Source organism: Ceratosolen solmsi, unplaced genomic scaffold (assembly GCF_000503995.2).
Source record: "Ceratosolen solmsi marchali unplaced genomic scaffold, CerSol_1.0 scaffold10, whole genome shotgun sequence".
Taxonomy (NCBI): domain Eukaryota; kingdom Metazoa; phylum Arthropoda; class Insecta; order Hymenoptera; family Agaonidae; genus Ceratosolen; species Ceratosolen solmsi.
Window position 1 is genome coordinate 26,530,919 of NW_011948412.1, and position 14,088 is coordinate 26,545,006.

Genomic DNA, 14,088 nt, shown 5'->3' on the forward strand with positions numbered 1-14,088 from the left:
TGGGGCTCTAAAAGTATTTATCGCTTTCACATGTTTATGTCAGAGTTTAATTCCTTATAGCATATCCGTGAAGTGTAAATTTACTTAGTCTAAATATGGATCTACTGAATTTTTTTATATCGCCGTGCACATTTAGACAATATTTTAAAGTAAATAGCTTATGTTCACGTAAATGAAATTTTAATCGTATTTCGTTAAAGAAAATTGATACTTCTGTAATGGTATTGTTCTTCATTCTTGTGAATAGTGTGAAGTTTATCTAGTGAGGTCGCATTTAATAAGCATTATAGAGGAATCTTTCGATAGCCTTACAACTCCTAAGTTAGGTCTCAATTTAAATTGAATTTTAAATTGTTTCATTTAGGAGCTAAATGATACAATTTATCATAAAGCGGCATTTACCGTTATTTCGATATGGAATATCATATTGCATTTGCGATTACTTCTAATTTTACTATCTTCTAACAATTTTAGGTCGTTTTAAATTATCGTATATCACAAGTGAATTATGGTGTTATGATTTATGATCTATTGTTTTAATATCGATAATTTACTATGGCAATACATAACCGTTATTGACAATAATTCTTATATCGCAGGTAGATTAATAATCTATATTACTAAAGGAAATTACAAGGATATTTTAACAGATTTGATAATATCTTCTATTCAGAATTACCACTTAAAAGATTTTTGTAAGAAAAAATTAGATTTTTTTTGTGTAAAAGAGAATATCATGGAATGGAGCATTACGTGAATTTTTCTTGAATTAGCACTCTTGTTTTCAGTGTAACATGTTTTCATGTTTTAAGATGTACATTAGATGATTTCATTAAAGTTTTATTGTGATATTAAATTTGATTGTGAATTAAATTATACATCTTTAAATTAAAATGCTAATAAGAATGTGTTTGAATCCAGTTCCAATTCATCATAGTCTCCTGCATTCCAGCAAAAATCCTGTACACTGATGCTTTCATTAGTTATGTTTGTGTTAGTATAAAAAATAAAAAGAATAAATACATTTATTGTTTGTGAAATCATCAATCTTCATCCAATAAAATAAATATATATACGTTTTAATACAAATGCGTATAGACTGTTGAATAGCTTTTAAAATATATTTTAAAAATATATAATTAAAATATATATTTAAATATCATATAATATAAGCATATATACAGTATAGAATTCTTTTGATAATATTAATAGTATATAAACTCTGTAAAAATATATGAATTTGAAAATCTTTTTGAATTCCTTATTATTTATATTGAAAATATTACTTATTATGAATTTTCGATGATAGATTTATTATAATTCATATGTTATATTACTTAGAAAAAATATTTCAAGTATATAATCACACTATGGTTTAATTTATTACATAAGTACATTGAATAAATAATAGTATCATAGAGCAGAAGTGTTATTGATAATTCTATTACATTTTAGAGATGATTATTTTAAATAATTCTCTTATATCTGGAGCTTTTGTTGAGTGTTAGTACTTTGATATAAAGTATGCCGTTAAATATACTATAAATAGTTCATTACTGTATAAAGCCAAACAATGAAGTTATTAACTAAAAAAAGGAAACATTAACATCTATCTATATTCAAGTAAACAGTTTTTGATAAATTATATTATAATCAATAAGCATAATTACATTTATAATAAATAAAATATAATAATTATTTTTAAGTTACTATCAATTAATTTGCTTAAAAAATTTCAAGAAAATTATGCTATGCTTTATATATGTAGCATTAATTCTTATTAAGAATTGAAAATTGTCACACTTTTTGTATATTACAGAAAAAAATAATTTTTTTACTTTAAATTTTTGTATACATTTTGTAAATATAAAAAATTATTCAAATCTACTTCATTGACAAATTATTATTCAATTATTATTTATTGACTTTATACCATTAGTTTAGTGTAATAAATAGTGTAATCATATTCATTATTTATATAAACTTATTAATCGAATTAATCATAATAAATCCTTTTTATACTGTAATTCTATAAAATAAATGATATGCTTAATTTATAAAATTTTGTTAAAAACAATGACATTTTTTTTTATTTAGAAAAAGTCAATTTATAACTTAACAAACTTATAACCTAACAAGCTTACTATTTATTTGTATAATAATTACTAGCTGAAAGATTTCTATACCCTGTGTTAAATTGACAAAAATTCAAATCTTATATTGAAAAAATAAAATGTTTTACAAATATTAAAGTAATGCAACTATAATTTCAATCTTCAATGATTTATATTTTTCTAAAAATAGTTTATTTTGAATTTTTCAGAACAATCCGATTTATAATGTTATAATTTCATTTATAATATATTTTCAAAATGATTTAATAAATATTATAACATTATATTTTTATAATTTTTCTTATATTATAATTATAAATGATTTAATAAATTGAGATCAAAGGATTTTCTAAAAATATTTATATTTTTATGTGATATATATTATAAATAAATGCTTCATACAAAAAGGCTTCGAATTTCATATCTTGAGTCTAAATAGAAAAACTCTTGTATGTGGCTTTAATACGTTAATTAATTTTTATTAATTTTTACGAATTATTTTAATTATTTACTCAGTTTTTCTCAATATCGATAAAAGCCAACGACAGTGTAATGATTAAAGTTTCAACCGCCTAATGAAATATCCAAATGAATTTGAAAAAATTATAATTAGAATTTAATTATTTTGAGATTCGAAATCGCAAAAACAACAAAAAGGTAATAAACATTTTAATTTTCATATAGGGTAAGAACAATTTCTTTTTTGAAGCCTATAATCATTGATTGAACAATCAATTTTGTTTCATATAAATAACATCACATTTGTTGTTTATTTTTAAGTTAACAAATTGATCAGCTTCCTATTCTACGTATTAGCTTAAAAAATCTGCTTTAAAAATGATTAATTTCTTACAGTTTAATCTTGTTAATATGTTTCATTTTTATCAAATGATAAAAATTATTTTCACTTTAAAATGAAATTAAATTTTTTATGACTGAAATTAACTTTATTTAACTTTTCTACATTTAGATAAGTTTAACAATGAATCATTATTATTTTCTGTATTTATTTTTTTTAAAGTTGCAAATAAATAAAGTTTTAACGTTAGGAAAGATGCAATACCCAATAGTTTTCATTTTTTTTTAAATGATAAAATATTTTCTTGTATTTAATAGGTGCTATTTCGTGGTCGCAAATGTCGATCCAAATGGATATTGAATGAAACATTTATTATCTTATTTTGTAGTATTTAGTAATATATTCTAATTCTTTTAATAATTTTTTTAATAAAAGAGACTGTTTAATGTAATTTAGAATAATATGTATAATTATAGAATGCCTAAATATTAGTGAACTTCGACAAGTTAATTACGATTTATAAACTGTACTTTTTAATTAATCTATTTATTACAAATTTAGTATTTTAGCATGAATTATTTAATAGCTTTATAGTTGTATAATTTAATTCATTACAAAATATCATGTAATGTAAACGTATGCTTTAAAAAAATATATAATAAACCATAGTTCATATATACATACTATGACATATTCGTTTTTATAATAAGAGAAAATGAACAGAATTTAGAACAAAGAAAGTAATTTAAAATATTAATTTTCATCTTAATTTTTATTTTGAAGCGTTTTTTCCGAAAATGAATTTAATTTATCACAAAATAAATAGTTCGAATTAGTTAAAATAACAAAGAAAATTTTATAAACAATTAATTGTTCATTTAACATAATTAAATTTGTAATCAAACAATTAATTTCAAATACTATTCAAAATGATATCTAAATAAATTAATACAGTGTGTTTTTTATAATACAATTATCTATTTGCAACGATTAATATATATTTTTTTACTATAGTTTATCGCATTACTTAATTATTTGATATTTAATTAATCAATTTTTTCTTTAAATTTTTTTATTTTACACTTATTTACTATTGTTATCTAATTTCTACTCTTATCTATTTTTATTAAAACTCTACACTTGTGAATAATTTAACATTTTAAAAGAATTTCATAGGCAAATTGAATTATAAATATTATGTAATTATATTACATACATTTTTTTAACCACATTATAATTTTTCTATCGATGCTATAAAATAATGCTTTTATTAATTTTAAAATGATTTTGACATATATTCAGGTAACATATTTTATCAAAATATAAAAGAATAACTAAAGAGAAAAATCTAATATATTTCTAATACAATAGACAATTTATAAAGAATATGAGAATTTTGTTTTTTAGTCGTGATAAATTATGGTAAAAAGTAATATTACTTGTTAAAATAAATTAAGTTTTTTAAATAAAGATTTACCCTTTTTCATTGAAAATTTTTTAAGGATTAGCTAAAAATATCATGCAATAATATTTAGGTAAATATGTATATCTGAAAATGGATATCTACTTTTCATTTTATATTAAATATCAGAAAATATGAAAGTAATTCTAAATATGTCTATTTTTACTACAACTAAATAAGTTTAATTATGTCTAAGCTTTTGTAATTTAATTAAGTCATATTTCATTTAATTTTAATACTAAATTAAGTATTACAATATTTTAAATTAAATCATTTAATAGTTAACTCAGTTAATAAATAATACTTTTTAGTTAAATATATTTGAAGTTATAATGCAATTAATTTTTTCAATAACTTAAAATATATTTAAATTTACTGCAATCTTAACAGGAAATCGTGTATAAAATTTGTTTTTAAATTCATCTATATTCATAAACATCGTAATTAATAAATAATTTTATAATTTTTTAAAAATATTTGATTTTAATATGGATATTAAAATTATAGAATATAACAGACAAACAAAATAATTACAAGATCGTGGAAGCGTAAATTAATTTTTTTTCGTTTTATTTTTTTAATTTAATTGACTTAAGAGAATAACAACATGTTATAAAAATTTTTGAAAGTCAATCAAGATAAAAATAAGTATTTATTAATCTTTCGATTGAAAATTAAATTATAAAATAAAGTGATAATTTAGAACTATCATATTCATAACTACAGCATGTTGCATTATTCAGCGTATCTTTGTATATTTCTTGTAATTTTCTTAATAAATAATGCCATAGCAGTAAGTACTATTAAATTTTTTTATCTACTTTTTTTTCTTTTTTCGATTTATAATACGAACATATAAATATATCTAAAATTAATCGCTTATATGTCAGAATAATCATTTTCTTTTAATACTAGAGCTGCATTTTTAAAAATCCTAATTTATTAATAAAACAAAATAAAAACAACGAATTTGCTAAAGTAAATTTTATTTAAATAAATTTATTATAATTTTATTATTGTACTTGAAACAATTTCAGGATGTTACACCAGAATGTCATAACATAGTCCTTGTAAGATGCATACATGTAACGGATCCTCTTGCTCACCAAAGATGTGTTGTATGTAGCATAATATATATATATATATATATATGTATATGTATACATTGTATTTATTGTATAAAACATTTAGAAATCTATTTCTTATATGTAGAAAAAGAATGAAGATGAAATTTGCTTTCCAAGTGGCACTCGTACACCTTAAACTACTTTACACATGTATTTTCCAATCAAGTGCATCATTAAGACACTATTTTATTATTTTATTTGATGGTTGAGTTTCTCATTATATAATTATTAATAAAGTTAACATACTTTTTATTTATCGTTTGTTAAGTAATTCATTAAACGTATTTCTCACGTAATTATTACCAAATTATTACGTATATATGGAGTAAAATCAATTTATTCCTTATTTTTATTTCACGAATAATAGTTATATAATAATTTGTATAGTTAAAATCAGATTTAAAATATTTTAAAAGGTAAAGTTACATTAAATTTATTAATTTATTAATAAGATATTTAGAATTAAGCCGAGTTAAAAAATATTATAAAATATAAAAACATAATAATACAACAATTTATCGAAGAAGGTTTTATAAAAGTTAAAGAAAATTTTAAATAAAATAGATTTCAATAAAAAATAAGAGTAAAATTTTGTCAGCATTGTATATAAATTTATATGAATTTATCATTTTACGGAATTATCTGCTTCAAAACACAATTAATTAAATATTTAAATTAACTTTGAATTAATATATGTAACATAAATTTATACATAATGTATTATTACGAATTTTGATAATTTATATACGATAAAGAAGTTCTAAATTACAATAGAGATTTCTCATTGCGAAAGATATTCGTGAAAGTGTTTGCTTGTATTGTTGAATTTTATGCACATACGCATGTATGAGCGTGTATTAGCAGTATTTAGACTCTTTCTCTCGCTCTCTCTCTTTCTCTCTGTTTCTTTTTATTTTGTTATCGTGCATGAGTATAAGCGACGTGCTTTCCCTTTCTGAAGGGAAATACACTATAAAACGCGATCCTTACCTCAATTGCTATAGTCCATGGATAATTGGCAATATTATTAAAGGGACGCCTATTAAAACGTCTATTTCGAAGTCACCAGCGTTTTTATTACATTTAATCTTCCTACAGCTGTGGATTTTGACCGAGTTTTTCCTTTCCTTGAGTCGTGAATGGTATTTGAATTTTGTTTTTTCAAGTTTCAGATGCTCATTCGGCTTATTATTATATCACTTATACTACTTTACAACGCTGTTGTCATTACAGAAGCGCCGTAGCCTTTTTATACACTATGACCATGTTTGACTGTCAGTAGAATTTATTATATTATTCATAAGTTTTGTACACGCAAATATTTTTAATATACCTTATTCAATAAGATAGAATAATTATGTATGAATTCGAATAATATCGAATTTCGATTTATAAATACCTATTAATAATTTCATCATATAAATTAATTTTATATATTTATATATATACATTTTTTATCTACAGTACTTAAAGTCGTTTTAGTATTTAAATTAAATTTTTGTCATTTTTTATTATATAAGATAAATTTTATAAGAATATAATATCTTTGTATCTCTAATATGAACGTTTATTACTTATTTAATTTTTTTTTATACATACATACGAATCTTGATCTGGTTTGGTAAAATTTGTGTCACAATTAGGGACAAAATTGACTGAAACTACAAGTTTATTCAAATCGATACAACATTTTAATATCAAAATAATTTAATACTTTTGAATCTTATTATGTACAACATTGCCTTTCTTACATTTTTCAATATATTTTTTTTATAAATTTGCATTATCGTATAATAACTAAAGATGAATATATTGAGTCGTAATTATACTTAAATATTATTCATTAAATGATTATATAAATGAAAGGCGATTAAGATCTTTTAAGATCTAAAGATACGAATAATTAAATCTATCAACAGCAGAAGGTTTACGGCATTTACATATGACATTATGTACGGTATTAACAATTATATACGGCATTTAATATTTATAACTTAAAAATTTAATAATATATGTAATTTAAAAGCTTTATATTAATTTGTATTTTTTTCAAGAAACATAAAATTTACTTCTTTGTAAATGCAATTCTAAATATAAAATCATAATCGAGTTTTCTTAATGTCGAACATTCTTTTAATCAATAATATACAATAAATTGATGAATAAGATAGAAATTTGAATAATATTTTAAGTAGATATATAATGTCGAATAAGAAAAGATTTTAAACTGTACAAGAACAATGGCTTATTATATGACATTTGTTTAGAAAATGTTTGGTATGAATAATTTTATAATAACATTTTTTATGTTTCATTATTAAAAATAAATAAATAAAAAAAAGAATGAATGAAAAGCAAATAACAATATAGAAAAGAAAAAGAAATAAGTTATTTTTTAGAAATTTAATAATTTATTTTTTAAGAATAATTTATTTGAAATTATATAAAATTTTTAAGTAACATAGGGATATTCATTTAATAAAATAGATGAAGAAGAAATGAGAGCGAACAATGTGGAAAACTACGGATAAAATTCAGAAATATTGGGAAATTATAATTTTAAGAATAATAAAGAATTATGAATCTTCATATATAATAATTCCATTTTAATATATGTATAGTATAAATTTGATGCATATTAAATATTTTGTTCCTTTAAATAAAAATATTTGGCTAACTTTTCATTACGTTAATTTAATTTTTATATCCATATAATATATATATAAATATAATAATTATTATTACATAGTATATTTCATTATAAAAGATTATAAAGAATATATTATGGTAACGCGTTGAAATTATATGATTTATTAAAAATAAAATTTAAAATTCAATTTATATAAGAAACAATTTATTATTTTTAACATTAGTTCTATATAATGGTCAATATAGAAAACAATTTCTTTTAAATAATGATTATTATATTATATGATCGCTATGAGTTCGTATAATAAATAAATATATAATATATGTTAGTATTTTATATAAATAAATGATATGTTTGTATGAATTTGATGTTGATAAAATTTGAGTTTGATACATATTAATAAATGATATGTACATACGCATTTTTACCTGCATCAAAATTTTATTACAGTTTTAATGAAATTAATGTGTGAAAATACATTAGTATAGACGTCTGGTACTCCTGCAGCACAAAGATAACTCATTGAAAATATACCAAAGACTCTATAGTTAATGACCAATGGACTTCCACCATCTCCCTATAAAGGATACAAAAATATTTAATTGCATAATAAATTTATTATAAATAAATAAATAAATAAATAAATTTAATTGCAGCATAAGCAATATATAATTGATAAATTAATTGTAATGGCAAAATTTGAAGTTAAAAGGTATATGAAATTTTTGGTTTTAAAATTTGAAATTTACACCACAATATAAAAAATTAAAAAATGTAAGTGCGAAAACTTACAATACACGGGCCCACTCCTGAACTATTGAAAGCACAAAATTGATCATGATAAATATTAATCGGAAATTCTTTTTGACAAGAGATAGGATTAATGATCGTCATCGAGGCTTTTTGCAATATTGAAGCGTAATTAATTACTGGATGTGTTATTGTTCCCCAACCAGAAATAATACCCATATCACCATTTTGAATATTTCTGTCTGTAAGAGGTATAGAATTCTGAAACCTGTTAAACGCTATATTACCATGAACCTGAAAAATCAAGGATTTTTGGCTAATTATTTAACTTAGTATATTTTACTCTATACAAATAATTTTTGAATTTTTGGCTACATAAATTAGCATATTTGTTCTTTCAAATCATAAAAAATTCATGAAAATTATAACCATATAATTAAAATGCGTTAAAAATTGCAAATTTCGTAGACAAAGTTATATTATCATTTCAATATACAATTAAATATTTTTATTACTCGAATTCATAAAATTTAATTTGGATGTTAATAAATAGAAATATTTCTAATTTTTTAAAATAATTTTTAAAATTATTCGAAATTTACGTTTATGATTAACATTTTCAATATTATTTTTTTTAATGTTTTAATTTTTTCAAATTTAATTTTCAAATATATTTTCGAAAAAATTTCAACTATTTTATTCTTATAATTTTGTGTTATTGACCTGAATAACAGCAATATCATTATTTGGAGTTTGCCTATTATTAAGGTGTCCTGAGTATTTCGGATGAATGAAAATTCTTCTTGGAATATATTCAGACGTAAATTTATGAGTATAATTTGTTTCTCCTGCATTGATTTTTATATTTGCGTGAGAAATAAATTTATTATCAACACAATGAGCTGCTGTTAAAATGTGCTTGTGACTGATAATTGCACCACCGCCAATAAGCCAATTATCTGTAATACGTCTTAAGACTGCTTGATACGGGTATTCAACTCTCGTTACACCTTTACCACCAACAATTCTTGATAACTTACAGTAAGCTGAAAAAAAACATCGATTATTTTGAGATAATACAGAAATAAATACAATATATCGTCAGTATAATATACTATTTTTAAAATTAGTTTGAAAAAGAATTTAAATTTATAACCATATTCACATATGGAATAAAATAATATTATTAATGTTTCTTTATATATATATATATATATATATATATATATGTTATATATAATTATTTATTTATTATAAATAATTAAAAACATCTTATGCTACTTTTAATTTTTATACTTCTATTTTTTACGATATTTTTCGATTTTTATATACTATTATTTATATTTATATAATTTTATAAATTTTTTAGGGTCTAGTAAATAAAATAATAACCAATGAAAAAATTGAAATTTAATTTACCAAAGCTAAGTATAAAAATTAAGTAAATTATAATTTTGAAGAACATTGTGACAATTGAATATATTTTAATGAAAGCTTGAAATCTTTTATACAACAAATACGTAAATTGCGAATTGAATAGTACCTTATTTTTCCTTCAATATCTTTATTTATAATATTTTTTTTATTTACATTATATAGTAAACTAACATATTTGTAATCGATGAATGAAATTAAATATGTGCTCTTATTTACATAATTTCTAAAATTAAATTTAATTAATAATTGACAAGATCTATTACTTATAATCATTAAATATTTATGATAAGAATCAAATCAATCAAAGACATATAGTAAGAAAATTATTAACGCAAAATAAATATGGATAACAATGTATTTACATTTCAATGTTTAATGGAATAAATTTAGCATAAAGTAATTTAGAACTAGAAATAATTTGTTTGAAAATAAAATAATATAAAGTTTTTTTAGAATTTATAGCAACAACCATATATATACAATATACATTATTTATTACATATCATAATTTAATAATTGAATTATAGATTTTAATTATTATTTATTACTATCTCTTATAATTAATAATTGATTTCTAATGTACTACGATAAAATACTACGTATAGATTTCAAATATATATACAGATATATAATGTCTGTTTAATGATGAAAATAAATTAAATTTTTTAGCTTAAAAGTGTTACACATAGGCGATAAACTAATATTAATAAATAAATAATAATAAATGATTAATCAAAAAATAATATTTAAAGGAGAAACGTTGATTGTAAAAACAGTAGTGTGCACATATATATGAATAATTGGAATATTAAAAAGGAAATTTTAATTATAATTTAAATTTAAAAAGAAGAAATATAATAGAAGAATACGAATAAAGAATAATAAAAAGTAAAAGAAAATAAATTCCTATACACAGAAAATAATTTTGCAACAGAAAAAAATCTTAATAGAGAAAATAACTTATAAATTATGCTTACTGAAATAATGACTGACAATGATAAAAAGTATATTCAGTAGAAATAAACTTTTACAAAGAAAATGAAAAGTATTACAAAATTAAAATAAATTAGGAAAAGAATAAAATAATAAATTCTTATTAAAAAATCTCTTAAATTATATATAATTAAGAAATATAAAGAAATTAAATTAATGTATAGATTTTAAAAAGTACTAATATTTCTAAAACGTCAAATTTTTTCTTCAGGTTTTCTGAAGCAACTTAATAAGAGGATCGAGAATGTGTAATGATCGAGAGATGTGTAAATTTTTTATTTTTATTTAGTTTTGTTCGTCATTACAAATTTCAATTTTCTATGTTTTTAGGAAAAAATGTCTCTTTTTTTACTTTATATAAAATATATTTAAGTAACATTCCTTTTTTTTCTTTTGTTTATGACTTCGTTTTAATAATATTTAACTTTATTATTATTTATTATTTATATTTTTTATTCGTATAATTTGAATTCTTACATACTATAAGAATAATATTTTGCAATAAAAAATAATATAATATTTCTGAACAGATATATATGTATACATACTATAATTTTCTGTTTAATTAGCTATTTATTATTTTATTAAAAAAAGAATGTATATATTAATGAATTTTTCAGTTTTCATTTTAATAATAATTTATAATTTTGTTATATATATATATATATATATATATATTATTTGTCTATCTTATATATTAAAATAGAATAATATATCTAAGTATATATAAATCTAATCTAAGAATATTTAATAGTATTTAATTTTATTATTAATACAATTGATATTTATTGATGATGTAATATAATATTAGTACAGAATCATTTCTTAAAAGATTTCTTGATATCTAACGAATATTTATAATCATGTATATATATATATATATATATATAAATTCATTCATTGGTCCTATAATATCACAGTTTTGATATTTTAAAATAAATCAGAAAGTAAAGAATTATATTAATTATCTGTTATATAAATTAATTGATATTATTTTTATTATTTGAAATGATTTTCTATCTGAACAATTCATTATTTCTTAAAACAGGTTTTTCGAATACATTTAAAATAGTAAGATGCAATTTACTTCAACTCTTGCTTCAATGTTTAAATATTAATGAATCCTGGTAAGCTTTAGTTAAATTGTTTTATGTCATTTACAATAGATAAGATTATGAAATAAAAATAAAATTACCCTATATCAATTCAAACATTGGGTCACCAATGATTTCGATTTTACTGATAAAAAATTTGTTTACGTATTTTGCTAAAATTAATTTATTTATAGTAAATGTTGTATATATTTAAATATTAAAAAAAAATTATTTATTAAAATTAATATACCTATGTCTCTTTTTAAAAAATTTATAATATATATTTGATAAAAGTATGATATTTAAAAAAAATTTTTTTCTAATTGAATTGTAAATTAATTACTTTATAGTATTTTATTTTAATTCTACTCCTACATGATAATTTACATTATCTGACAGTGATATTTTTTATTGTTATTGTAACACTCATTTGTAAGTTTGACATATATTTTATATCGGTTATTTCATTATATATACCATTAGTCAATTCTTATTTATCAAGTTTTAAAATTAAATTTAATTATGTTTTTTAAACAGATTTTTATTAAAATCATAAAAAATTTTATTAGAAAATAACTTAATTGATTACTTAAATTTAATTTAAATAATTTTTAAAAGTAATATTAATAAAGATATATTTGTATTTTTCTGCAATTAAAAGTTTATTTATTTAATTTACGATTCTCTTTTCGATCCAGTTAGCTCCGATTATAAAGTTATTGTCTAATGTGCATAGAACTATATTACAACTATTTAAACTACTGTATTGCGAATATAAGACATATATATACACAATATTTTATTTTAAAAAATCCATTATTTGAGAGATTCATATGGTATTACAATAGTTTACTTTTGCTATAGTTAAATAATCACAAATGAATAAGTTTGAAATTGTATTGAATCATTTTGTATTATTTTCATATCTGTTATAAGTCTTATAAATAAAATCTTTAAAAGTAAATTAACTATAAGACATATTTAAAATGAAGTTATTATAAAAAAATTAAGTCATTGAATACTTATAAAATTTCTTAATATTACTAACTTTATTATTGAATTGTTTTATAATTAATTTAAAATAAAATTACTTCTTTAAGTAATAATTTGAAAAGATATTTACTTATAAAGGCTTATGGAAAAATAAATAGTTTTTATACAACATGAAACAGTTTGTATAATAATTTTTGCTGACAAAATGTATTTATTAAATTATGTTGTTTTATGATAATTAATGATTTATTTTATATATTCATAAATAAGCAATTTAAGTTCCATAATTTTGTAAATATACTGGATTATAGACACAATTTAATCTACTTGTTTTGCTAAAAATTCTTATCTAGGATATTATACACGATATGAAGACATTCATCTTTTTTTAGAAACGTGAAGTGTATTTTAACATAGAAATCATATAGCAACAATAATAAATATATATTTTGAGCGTAATCATAGATGTGACTATCTTTTCTATCGTCGATTAAAGCTACGATATTCGATAGCTTGCCCTCTCTTATGATGGATCAGGTTAACATAGTGTTTAATAATTAATTGCTCCAAAATTAGCTAAAGTGTGAATATTATGTATTTAGCATATCATATAATATAAACTGAAAAATGTAATACAGTATATATTTACGTACTATTTATAATTATATT

The 14,088-nt window shown here is 19.7% G+C and overlaps 1 protein-coding gene across 1 annotated transcript; it reads right to left on the reverse strand.

Annotated features, from left to right (window-relative positions):
• Positions 1–8,575: 8,575 nt before the first annotated feature.
• LOC105366528 (chymotrypsin-2-like) lies at positions 8,576–13,801 on the reverse strand. Its single transcript, XM_011505006.1, has 4 exons — positions 13,783–13,801; positions 9,626–9,948; positions 8,945–9,196; positions 8,576–8,729 (listed from the first exon to the last, which is right to left on the reverse strand). Exons 1-4 carry the CDS (start codon positions 13,799–13,801, stop codon positions 8,586–8,588), a joined length of 738 nt encoding a protein of 245 aa, XP_011503308.1. The 3' UTR covers positions 8,576–8,585.
• Between the last annotated feature and the right edge of the window lie 287 nt (positions 13,802–14,088).